Source organism: Zymoseptoria tritici, chromosome 12, assembly GCF_000219625.1.
Source record: "Zymoseptoria tritici IPO323 chromosome 12, whole genome shotgun sequence".
In the NCBI taxonomy this organism is placed as follows: domain Eukaryota; kingdom Fungi; phylum Ascomycota; class Dothideomycetes; order Mycosphaerellales; family Mycosphaerellaceae; genus Zymoseptoria; species Zymoseptoria tritici.
The window spans coordinates 1279390-1292223 of NC_018207.1; the positions used below are offsets into that span (position 1 = coordinate 1279390).

At 53.7% G+C, this 12834-nt stretch overlaps 2 protein-coding genes across 2 annotated transcripts; one reads left to right on the forward strand and one right to left on the reverse strand.

Annotated features, from left to right (window-relative positions):
- Positions 1–4311: 4311 nt before the first annotated feature.
- MYCGRDRAFT_28401 (uncharacterized protein) lies at positions 4312–4650 on the reverse strand (the record flags this gene model as incomplete). Its single annotated transcript, XM_003848020.1, has 1 exon — positions 4312–4650. A coding segment is annotated over one exon (339 nt), but the record flags the coding sequence as incomplete, so codon positions are not given.
- Positions 4651–11149: 6499 nt separating this feature from the next.
- Positions 11150–12466, forward strand: MYCGRDRAFT_50597 (uncharacterized protein; the record flags this gene model as incomplete). Its single annotated transcript, XM_003847977.1, has 1 exon — positions 11150–12466. The coding sequence occupies one exon, from the start codon at positions 11150–11152 to the stop codon at positions 12464–12466; it is 1317 nt and encodes a 438-aa protein (XP_003848025.1).
- Positions 12467–12834: the final 368 nt, after the last annotated feature.

Consider the following 12834-nt stretch of genomic DNA (forward strand, 5'->3'; position numbering starts at 1 on the left):
GAGGTTTCAGAGGCCGATGTGTGGGATCAGCGATGGCGTCAGGCATTTGATCTGGGGAAGTCGGAGGCATGCAGCTCTACGATTCGCTGCGAATCCGATCGAAAGCTCGTTGCCGATGGGAGTGATGGGAAAGCTAGGAGACCTGCCCGATATCGAGGGTCGTTGTTTGGGTCCTTTGATGCACATTGCCCGAGTGGAACTCGGAAGGATGGCGAATGAGGTTGCGTCAAGGTCAGCGAGACCAATGTTCGAACGCATCAAGTATTCCAGATGCGACATCGCGGTCAGAGGCCGCACAATTTAACTTTCGCAGTGGCGTCTTGTACCTGCAAGCCATCACATGGATGAGCAAGACCTCGCCTCAAATGTCTTGAGGCTGGACATCATAATCTTGCCTGGGTACGCAGAAGAGCCTACAGTATCGACGCATTCATTTACAGCGAAACCCTCACCATTCTCAGACTTCCTCAACTACGAACAGAAACAACCATGTCTAACCTCAAGCGTCACTTCAATACGGACTGCAGACCTTGCACGCCGCAAGATTTCACCAAGCAACCTAGCCACGACAAGAACCTCATCTCACGCATCAAAGCTCGCTTCAGCTTCAGGCTTGAAGACTTTTACTCGCCCACCAGTGCGACCGATCGGACTGCTGAGCCGGAGTTTACGGCTGCCACTGAATCGTCGGTGAAATAGGTCCGGAACTCCGCCAACGAGCTCAAGGCCAGAGTCGATGCGCTCTACGCCGAAGTACAACAGCAAGCACTACAAGCCGAAGTCGACGACATCATGCCCGATGAATGGTCAGAGTCTGTCTCAGCCTCGAAGGCCCAATTAAAGCAAGCATTGCAAGAATACGACAACGCCTTGTTCAGCATACTGACGCCATACAAGAAGATCGAGACTCGCGGTTTCCGCACAAATGGAACGTGAAGGCGGAAGCGGACTATAAGATTGAGATCGAGTCGACGAGACGGAAGCATAATTCGGCGCGTGAGCTGCAAAGCAGGGAGCGCGTGGCGGAGGACGAACGTGAGGCAAAGATTTTGCGGCGGGAATATGAATCGAAGGAAGCCTGCGAGTGTGGTGATCGGCATTTGCGTGCGCATTGGGCTTTCGACCGGTATGGTTTACGTAAAGTTTAGGTTTTGGCGGTTCCTTCGAGGAGGCTTGGAGCGGTGCGAAACGCCATGGTCTCGATGACTGGATTCAATCCTGAGGGAGCTGGCTGGAGTGATGAATGAACGGCTTTGTTTCGCATCGCATGGATGCATTGACGTTCGTTCACATGTCACGCCGGCATGATCGTCGGCTTGCCGACGTCCTTCACCTGTGCTAACGAACCCTCATTTGCCGTGCTCATGAATGAGTCCTATCACATGCCAGCCAGCTCGGCCGACCATGTGGGAGTCTCTTTCCGCTTCACGATAAGCGTCAGGAATTTCATGACAGAACTCACACAGGCCGCTACAACTTCTCCGCCATCGACACAACATCATCCTTCAGGCGTCAAGAAACACACGGACGAGACTACACAACTGTCTGCAAGCAGACCAATCTTGCTCGAAGATGAAGATAGACCCTACCGATCTGACCGAAGACCAACTCAAATCATACACCGACCGCATTGAGCCGCTTCTCACGATCCTAGGAATCGACGCTGCCATCGGCACTCGGATCGACCATCTCGCCGACCTCATATCTCGCTCCGAGGCAAAAATTCGGGAGCTCCAGTTCTCTGTCGACGAGATCCGTAGAAACATCACCTCGCCCCGGGCGGAAGCTCAAGAAGCAACGCAAGTCGGTGGGACAAACTATCACTGCCATGGCTGGACGTGGAATGAGTGGAGGGAAGGTATCGACCGACCACTGGAGCAATTGGAAACCATGCAAGCGGCGACTTGATGATCGGTCTATTGGCAAAGAACGAGCTGCATTCAATACTGCATGAATGGAGCAGCGCAGATCTGACTGTGAGGCACGCACAGGCGTACGCGGAGCTGGCCAAAGTGAAGGAGAGCGCGTATGTTTTTGGTCCTGAGCAGCGGGATCGGGAGCTTTACGCTGAAGGGAAGGCGCGGGCCTTGCAAAGGGAATGGTGCACTACTACGGAAGACAGAAAGCGAATGAGGGTTTCAGGCGAGGATCCAGAGAGGAGTTCACTCCTGGAACGACCTCTGAAAAAGCTTACACGCTAGTTTCGGTGGAGTGGCTGGATATCCCGAGCATGGGTGGAGGCACACGCTATCCTGTCCTGATATCACGTTGCCGGCAAATGCTTTGAGCGCTCCGATCTTTGGCTTTTCTCTTCCAGGCATGCACTGTGTCCAATCTGGACGATCGACAAAGATCCTGCTGCACCACTTCTTGTCTCGAAGCATCCTTGCAGCTACTTCCTGGCTTTGTCGGCGAGCGTGGGCAGGAAAGCAGTTTCAGCAAGCGACGAATGGAGCAATCGAAAGCACAAAATGTACTGTTACGCCGCAAGGTCTTCGATTCTGCTCTCATTTCCATCTGTACTGCCAGGACTCGACTCTTCCCAGACCCTAGTGCCGGAGCAATCGCTAGTCAAGCGTGAGCATGACTGCCAGTGCCAGTACCATCGCAAGAGCTGTCCTCGAGCTTGGGGACCTCCTCGCATGTCTAGACTCCTCCCACCACCCTCGCAAATGCTCCCTCACACATCCTTCCTCTGCCTTCCGCCATAGCTGTCCACATCTAAACCTCACGCCCCTTCACCCTTGCGAGTCTGATACGCCGGCCAGTGATCCAGAACCCCCTCCACCTTACGAACAGCCGACTGTGCGTAAGCCCGCGCTGAGTCGCCACTTCGAGCTGCATCACAAGCTTGGAGTGCTCGCGTCTCGCAGAGTCTTGCCGCAGGAAGATCTCCTCGCGGCGAGAATCGTCGGTTTCGTTCAGCATAGCCATCATCTGACCATTAACGCTGTTGAGCTCGTCCACCGCAACGGACTTTTTTTGTTCGAGGTCTTCGATTTCCTGGTTCCGTCTGGCGAGTATTTGTGTTGCTGCGGCTAGGACGCGGTCTGCATTTTCTGGATGGGGTTTCAGACACGGGTTGACTTCCATGTCTTTTCTCATGATCTCGTAGAGCATGGACCGGCATTCGGCGTCTATTGCGGCTTCTGTCATCTTCTCAATGGGCTTGCTGCTGAGGTGTAGCTCCGCGGACTGATCTTCGTGTGTATGTAAAACTTCAGGGTGAGACGGGGACAGCGCTTGGTGTAAGTACATTTCTCGCCATCGCTTATGTCCGATCATGCCATGTTGGTGGCGGCTTTGGCTTACATTAGCTGAGGGCTAGAATTCCAAAGCCAGATTCATGCTTGAAGTCACACCCAGCTCTGCGTCTCAGTCTCTTCCTTCCTTTACTTGAAGGCATACTGTATACTGTCATGCTCCTCAGCCTCAGAGCCGCAAGGCAGAGAAAATCATGGTGCGCCGTCAGATCAGACGCAAGCTTCCTCGTCAGACTGTTGAGAAGATTCTCAGCGTGGGCCAGGTATTGCTCGACTGCTTCCGTGTCCAGGTGATCCTCATTGCATCTGCTTCGTTCCCTGGATATGGCAAGAAACCAGCTGTTTCGTTTCAGAAAGCACATTCTTCAGGTGCCCAATAGCTGCCTCAATCTCGCTGAAGCCATCGAAGAATTCTCTGGGATCTCGTTCCTCGTTTCGCGTCGGTGATTCCGAGTGCTCTCCATGTGGCTGACGACAGGTTCCGACAATCCTGGTCTGCGTAAAGGAGCGTGTATTCTCGGCGCGCTCCGAATAACTTCCCAGCAAGGGACATCTCACCTAGAGTCCGGTAACTGGAGCAAGTTCTTCTGCCGTTGGAGATGAGTCCGGTGAATGCCCGTCACGGCAGAAGGGACTTGGGAGTCTTAGTGTCGTATCGACTTGCTGGAAGATTACCTTCGAGAAGTCGCACGAGCTATGATTGGTGTAGGCATTCCCCTTGATGGTGTGAATCCGAAGGCTGTTCAGCGTGGTGACGAGCTTGTTGACGCTGATCGTGAGAAGCTTCTGGCTCGCAAGGGGAAAGAGTTCCAGACCATGCAATCCGAGAATGAGAGAGCCACATATGGATGCATCGCAGGCTGAATCTGCGAAACGACAGAGTCGAGCTTCTTCGATGCTAGCCGAGCACTTTTCGATGTAAGGATTGATGATGCGAAGCAGCTGTTCCATGACAGAAGCCCTAGCTTCTAGAATGCTGTCTACGAATTTCGTGAGTATTTTTTGCCACTGTGGTTCTCGGATCCGACCTACCGACAAGCCCGGGCGGCACCCGGTCTTCTAGAGCTTTGCCTTCATGAAAGAGTGCAGTGCCATATTCGTTCGTCTGAGCCTCCAGTACCAAAGTGGATACAAGCTTCTCGAAATCCGTTATCAGGCCATACTCCCAAGCGATCCATATGTGCTGAACTTTCTGTGCCGCTGTCGATTTGTCCCACGAAGTCTGGATCCATCCTGATACCCAGGGTCGGACGATTCCAGTTGCCTGATACTTGTCGGTCAGAATTGACAACTGCAGCAAATCAGCCAACGAGATCGCAGACGAAATTCGATCGAACTGCAGATGAGCGATGCGCAGCACAAGTTCCAGCGCACTCCAGTCGTCATCTTCCAGTGTAAACTCCATCCGGCTTGTGCTCGCGGTTGCGCTTGCGCTTACGGGCGTTCCCATAGTGGCTCAATACTTCACCATCGACTTCCACGGCTCACAAACCAAAGCGAAGGCTCGTGAGTAGACCACGAACGACCTCGTAGCACCAGCAGTTTTCGCAATGACCTCCGCATCACCGCTTTCATCTATGATCACCTCGCTCGGAGTCGGAAGAGAGTCGCCATCAGAATCGCACATAGCGTAGTCGTCGTTTCTGGAGTCAGAAGGCGAGGTATGTCGTTCGATGTCCATTCTGTTGGGCTGAGCACGGTGTTGATGCAGTTGATGCAAAAGTTGCGTGTTGTCAGCGGGCAGGAGTTGAAGTCAGTCCCGGCGAGGTGAACGCGAAACTAGCGCGAATATCTTAGCGTGGCGGGAACGCAGCCCCTTGTCCATGCGAGATGCATATCGACAGCATGGAGAAGATACGTAGACGACATGATTGAGCTTCGCGAGCATCAATGGCGGACCGGCCTGAGGCGAAGAAAGTCAAGCGCTCGCTAAAGTCAAAGAAGAACGAAACAATGATCAAAGGCCATCGGCAAGATCCAAGGCAGAAGACCGCACGCTGCTTGTACCTGCAAAGACATGCTTGACGCTCGACTTGTTTGGAATGTCTGTGCTATGGCATTGATCGCAGTACATAAATAAAAACTTCATCTGCAGACACATATGCTCTCCGTCGAACGTCCCTCGCCACCTTCGGAGAGGTACTTGCGGAGCAAAGAGGGATGCAGAAATGAAGAGGAGAGACTTCAGCTTCCTTCGACGCAGAGCGTTGAATTCCGTACTTACACTGCTGATGCTATCCTGCGAATTCCAGACAAGGAAAGCTCAAAGCGCGAGCATCTCGTTGAGCAAGCTTCGCCTCCCTGCAATGCATTCTCGCAAATGGGCCATGCAGTGTGTACCGTGACAGAACATCAGCGCAATTCTTGTTCACAGTTCGCTCGTCATGTCCAATCTCAAGTGGTCGCGAACATTCTCCGTCCCATTCAGTCAGATGTGTTCCAGCGGAAGTCTGTCAAAAGCGCAGCCGCACCTTGAGCGTCGGCTGCAACATCCACACCCACGGAAAATCATTTTGGCAAGCCCAACAACGATCTCTGGCGTTGGAGATGCGTCAGATGAGGCATCATGAGGGCGGATGGCACTTCCGATGTGACTATAGCTGTCACTCGTTCACGTATGGTGTTTTTTGGATTGCATGCATCATGCGAAAATTTGTAGCCGCCGCTGGAAGAAGTCTCCTCGCTGTTGAAAATCCTGAGATTCTTCAACGCTGCAGAGAGTCCAAGGACGCTGTGTGTGACCCGATGCGCGCTTTCAGGAGGGTACAGGTTCAAGTCTTGGAGTCCACGGACTAGAGACCCGCAGATGGCCATGTCGCAGGCGTTGATGTTCATGAGGCAGAAGCTGATATTCTTACCAGGGCGAAAGCATTGGAGGGCGTAATTACGAACGGCTTGTGTCAGCTGAGCGATGACATGAGCTCTGCTATCAAAAATGCTTTCTTGTTGGTTCTGTCAGCTATGGTTGACTGTGTATAACTTTCGCGACAAGTACTTACTGGCCAGCCCTGGAGGCAAGTTTTCCGGGAGGGGCTTTCGATTGAAGAGCAGGGTCGTGCAATCTTCGTTCAACTCCGTACCCATGATCATAGTGCGTCCAAGGTCCTTGAGATCTTCGAGCAAGCCGTACTCCCAAGCGATCCAAAAGTTTTGAATCCTGTCCTCAATGCTTGCCTTCTTCCACGTCTTCTCAAGCCATCCCGATATCCACGGCCCAACAATGGCCGTCGCCTGATATTTGTCCGTCAACAACGCCAGATCGAGTACATCCTCAAGATCCAGCTCCGACAGCTTATTGAACTGCAGATGGGCTATTCGCAGAACCACCTCGAGCGCACCCCAGTCGTCGTCTTCGAGCGTGAACTCCATTTGGTGCGTTGACTTCTGCTCGCCCATCGTAGCGCGGTATTTCACCATCGCGTTCCATGGCTCACAGACCAGCGCAAAAGCTTGGGAAGAGACGATGAAGTGCGCTTTAATGTCGTCGGATTTCGCGATGATGATGGCGTCACCAGCGGGATGGATTGAGACAACGCAGGCTGCGAGAGTCGACTCTGGTTCGATCTCGTCCATGGCAGAGGTGTGATCGCTGGATTTCGCGGAGGAGTTTTCTTGCAGGTCCATGACTTCGTGGTCAAGTTGCGCTGAGCGAGACGTTCCGCAGGAAGCGATGTTTCGCAAAGTGATGTTGTTGAAGAAGAGATGAAAAGATGAAGTGATAAACACGGCAGCCCACATGCAAACAAATTGCTTAGCGTGCTTCGTTTAGCCTTCCCGAGTGGGCAGGAACGTGCCTTCTCCTCGTCCATGCGCATTTCACCCTGGATTCGCCTGAGTCACTTTCCTCAGCATGTCCGTTACAGTCTCACACATCGTCTTGCTGGCGAACTCTGATCTCCAGGGCTGTCATGAAAGTTAATGTCGAGATACGTACATTTCATGTGCTCCTCACTGGAGTCTTATAGTATCCTTCACTCAGCCAGCTGTCCTCTCAGCTGACTACAAATCCCATTCCCCTGGCCTTCACCGCCCACTCATTTGCGGAGAATGAGATCGCTGCGAACGCGGGCTCGCAACACATCGCGGGCACAGTCCCCTCCGCTGCAGCGGGCAGTCCGGAAACAACAGCTTCCGCTGCTTCTCAACATTGGCCTCATGCACTGGCGTCACGGCTGACGAAATCCTCACCAGCATTTCTCTTGCCCTGCGCTGAACGTCCAGCGTCGAATCGCAAGCCCAATGAGCTCCCTGCCTCTGACTCCGGACGGAGGATTGACGACCTTTGCAGTACGGCGATTAGAGAGGACGAAAGTCTGCTGTTGATCTACGCCGCCCTTCAACGTGTGTGCGAGAACAGTCTCGAAGCAACTTGGAACGGGACCAAAAGTGGGGGACATGTTTTATCGCCACCCAGGAGCTTTTTTTGCCGTTCGATATGGGCTGCATGGGCAGTAGTGACGGCCGACGGTATGTTCGCTAGCACCTCCTTGACCTTGCGTTTCAATTCCGGAATAGGGTCGCAGCCTGCGTGCAGCCCTGGCGAAGCCAGCGAGAAGTGGAAGATCTTTAGACCTTGTAGTGCTGTTGCGAGTTTGTTGATGCTGAGATTGCAGGGAGCCGTATCACGCCGAGTGTACAGGCCGATTTCCTGCAGTCCTAGGAGCAGTGATCCGCACATTGAGACATGGCATGCGTGCGTGCCAGCAGAGGTTTGACAGAACCCCGAGCGGAACGGCGCCGTAGTGAATGTTGAGGTGTACACCGGTGGTGGAGGAAGGCGGCACCGGTCGAGATAGGCGTAAGCAATGTCGAGCAGTTGGCCAATAACCTTTCGCCTGACTTCGAGGGCGCTTTCTGTATTGAGTTAGATCTCGGGCCTTTTTGACAGAGAACAAGACCCGCATACCGATCAGTCCCGGCGGAACCTCACCAGGCAGTTCTTTTGAATTGTAGAACAGGCTGTCTGAGTCGTCTTTGATCTCCGCATCTAGCACCAGCGCAGTCGCAATGCGCTCGAAGTCCTCGAGCAAACCAAACTCCCATGCAATCCATACATTGGCAACCTTAGTCTCCATACTTGCGATGTTCCAAATCGATAGCCAATGTGCTATCCATGGACGGACCATCCTTGTAGCTTCGTACTTGTCCGTGAGCACTGACAACGCAAACAATTGTTTCAATGATAGAAACGACGGTACCATCTCGAAACGGAGGTGAGAGATATACAACAGTATGCTCAAAGCAATGGGGTCGTCGTCCGAAAGATCAATTTTCATGCGTTCGTCTTCTTTGGATTCTTCGGAGCCCATTACCATCCGGTGCTCGACCATCTTAGCCCATGGCTTGCACAAGAGGGCGAATGCTTTGGAACAGAGAAGTAACGGGATCGTGAATTCGTTATGGTAGATGAGAAGATCGCCAGAGGGGTGAAGCATAGCATCGCCCGATGGCGTGATGTTGTCGGAGCCGGGCTGGGTCGTGGTTTCAGAGGGCAAATTCGCACTACCAGCACTGGAGGGTCCTCCATAAGAGACCAGCTCGTGGCCTGAGGAAACCATCTTGATGAGTTGACGTTGTTGTCGGATGTCGAAGGACAAGACATCTTTACGTACGTGATCTACGAGCCACGTTGTGCCCACTAGCGCGTCTCGCCAGGATTCTTATCGATAAGACTCTCGCGAATCTCGCACGTCGTTGAACTCTAAGCATTTCCATCAATGACTTCAACATTTCATTCCCATCGCATCGCTACCAAGTCAAACATCGGAACCATCCTGGAGGACGCTGGAGAATACGAGACTTGCTCTCTCCGCTAAGAGCCCATCGATGGCACCTCTCCCGCCATCAAATCCAAACTTCACACCTCCAACCCTACCATCAAACTACATCCTCCGACCAGTAACAATTTCTCAATCTCATCAAATCTCAGCTCGCACAAAGACCGTACTCTCCATACTCAGTCCATCGAGCGACTCCAACCCGGACGACAAATCCGCAACCACTATCCCGGGCGATGGCCCACAGGACACAAATGTCGCAAAACCTGCAGCCGGAAAGAAGACCGCAGATGCCAAGAACCAAGTCACGATCGTAGCACTCACCGCTCCCAACCCGAGAGCTGCCGGCAAACTCATCAGTATCGTGGAAATTGTCAAGCGGGAACTGGAAAGCCGGAAGGAAGCGAGCGATGGTGGCGGCGAAGCGAAGGCAAAGGGTAAGGGCTGGTGGCAGTATACGCAGCTGAAAAGTGTTGTGCAGGAAGTGCCGAGGGAGAGGAAGCGGACGGGTCAGGATGGTGCCGATGGAGGGGAAATTGGAGTGGATGGAGGTGTTGAAAAGGATGATGAGGAAGAAGAGGGTGCATTTGAAATTATGGATTCCGCGAAGACGAGTACGAAGCGGAAGCGAGGTGGCGAGGAGTCTGAGAAAGTTGCAGAGGAGGAATCGAGGGATTCGACGACGAAGAAGCGAACGATGCCGGTCTTGACGGTGTATTTGTCTACTGCTCCGGTAAAGGAGTTGAGGATGGCTTTCGGGTAAGTTTGGTCATGGCAGATTTTGCTCGCTGTCTCGGACTGGTCGAACAACATCAGAAACTACGCTGACGCTTTTACTTCTGCAGCGAACAAACTTGAGAAGGTGTAGATCTCAACGGCTTTCACGACCACCCGAACGCATTCGGGACTGCTGCTGCGATGACCATATGCCCCGTCGAAGATGCTTCGATCCCGGCTGGGACGACTCGCCGACTCTGAGATGTACAGCTCTTCGAGAAGGCGCTCCTTCGCCGTTTGTCCGCTCTGAAGATCCGAACGTCTGCTGACATCTTGCAAGTCAGACCATGTCATTGCAGTACAACCAGCTGCTTTCTTTCGCCAGAAGATGACAGCGGATCTCGTCTAGGCCGTTCACGAGCTTTTGATGCTGTGTCAAGCACACTCCCAGCAGCGAAAGAGTTCGAGAGCTCCCGTCTGCATGTACTGGGAGAAACGGACAGTAGTCCGAGCGGAGGATATGAGTCCATACCAGGCTTCGGCCTATTACCAACGACAAAGGCAGGATCTCAGCATGACTTCGTGCTCGAAAGAGTTGCATGCTCAGCATCGCCATGGCAGGATGGGCAAAGCCGAAGCTGACGCGGTCTCTTGGACAGCTGCTTCCAGAGACGTCTTCATGCGGGAAGGAGTAGACCTGTGCTGATACGTACAGCTTGCGGTGTCCTCTGGCAGGATCGCATACAAGGCAGATTCAACTTGCAAAGATAGCATTTCGAGATGCATCGCTTCAACCTGAGACAACCACGCATCGATCTCCAGCTGCCGTCGTGAATGTGACAAGACCTTGTGACTAGGCGTTGCGTACTGCTCCGAACTCGCCAGTACGCATCGCGACGACAACGACATATATTTCCATGCGACATGCATACGCAATCCCGTCTCGTCCATGTGACGCTTCCAGATCTCCAAAAAAAACATGCTCGGCTTAAGACTGACCCTGGTTGTAATCCTCCGACATCGCCCCGCTTTCCATCGGCACACGGCGGTCTATCTTCACGTTATCTTCGAAAATTCTCAATGCTGCGGCTGTACCTGCATCGCAATTCTGGTGTGACGGCCATTGGATCAGAGAAGAATGAAGCAAGATCAAGCAGCGAAGGGCGCATATTGATGGACATTGACCTCGCAATGGTTGGTAACATTGATGAGACCCATGGAAGTCATTCCAGACGACGCGTTGACTCACGCCCGGCTTAATTTTTCCTACTTCATCTCCATCGCATTCCCCTCTTCCCCTCCTCTCTCTCACTCTCACACCACCTTGTCCTCTCCAGTCCCTCTGCTCTACCCTCCCACTCACCCAACAGACCACCACAACCCACCTCGATCATGCCCGCCGCCCTCACCCCCGAGTCCTCCGGGACCTCCACCCCCACCACCACGACCGCCTCCTCCCTCACCGCCGCCGGCATCAAACACGCCCTGCCACCCACCACCCTCTCCCCTCTCGATGCTTCCCGCCTCACCACAACGCTCACCAAAAATCCTCGCGAAGTCCCTCAGCCCAACTCCCCGGAAACTTTCTCCCAAAAAGTCTGCACCGACCACATGATCTCCGCTCGCTGGACCGAGTCCCACGGCTGGGACGCCCCTCAAATCCTCCCTTACGGTCCCCTCTCCATCATGCCCTCCGCTTCGGTCCTGCACTACGCCACCGAATGTTTCGAGGGTCTGAAACTCTACCGCGGATACGATGGGAAACTACGCCTCTTCCGCGTGTCGAGGAATTGTGAGAGGATGAGGAAGTCCACCGCGAGGATTGCACTGCCGGACTTTGAACCGAAAGAGTTGGAGAAGATGATTTTGGAATTGTGTGCGGTGGATGGCGATAAGTGGTTGCCGGAGGAGAGGAAGGGGCAGTTTCTGTATATTCGCCCGACGATGATTGGCACGGACGAGGCGTTGGGGGTGCAGAGGCCGAAGGAAGCTCTGCTGTACGTTATCATCGCTTGCTTCCCGGATATGACCAAGTCGATTCCTATGCCGCCTGCGCTGAATGGGAACGGACATGTTGAGGAGAAGAAGAAGGTCAGCCACCTGGGGTTGAAGCTGTTGGCGAGCGAGGAGAACACCATCCGTGCGTGGCCTGGTGGCTTCGGGTATGCGAAGTTGGGAGCGAATTACGGCCCTAGTTTAGTCGCGCAGGGAGAAGCGCGAGCAAGAGGTTTCGACCAAGTGCTATGGCTCTTCGGCAAGGAAGCATACGTCACTGAAGCAGGAGCTTCCAATTTCTTCCTCGTCTGGCGGTCCGCGGAGACAGGACGACTCGAACTCGTCACCGCGCCGCTGGAGGAGAGGATCATCCTCGAGGGCGTCACGCGCGCGTCGATACTGGAACTGGCAAAGGAGAGGCTTTCGCAATCTGTGGACGGATTGGAAGCACTGGACGTCGTGGAGAAGAGATTCACCATGGCGGAGGTCGTCAAGGCGCAAGAGGAAGGGAGACTAGTCGAGGCGTTTGCGGCGGGGACGGCGTTTTTCGTGGCGCCGATTGGGTTGATTCATTATATGAAGAGGGATATTGTGGTGCCGGTTGAGGGCGAGGAGACGGGGGTGTATGCGGGAGTGATCAAGGAGTGGTTGGTGGATATTATGTATGGACGGGGAGAGGGCGTTGGGCATGAGTGGGGGGTTTTGGTGAAGTAGATGGAGGGGGGAGAGGGGGTGGAGGAGATGGGCATTGGGATAGAGAAAAGATGGTGGCGCTGGGGGTGGTATGGGTTGCATGGTATGGGAATGGATGGCGTTGTGGGGGATTTGTTGGGAGAATGTGTGAGGCTGCTTTGCACGGCGTCAGACCGGGTCATTTCAGACAGAAGAAGAATCGAAGTATCAGAACTTGTCGCATATCTGGCTGTACCTGTGGTGCTGGCAATCGACACACTCGAGACGCCATAACCTTTATCGGACGGCTTGCCGGAGCTCAGCATGATCGGGTCGCCGACAAGCAGCACAGCCAATATCCTCGGAACTTCTCCTGCCCTTGTTCCCAAGGCTCGAGCTCCGTCTACTGC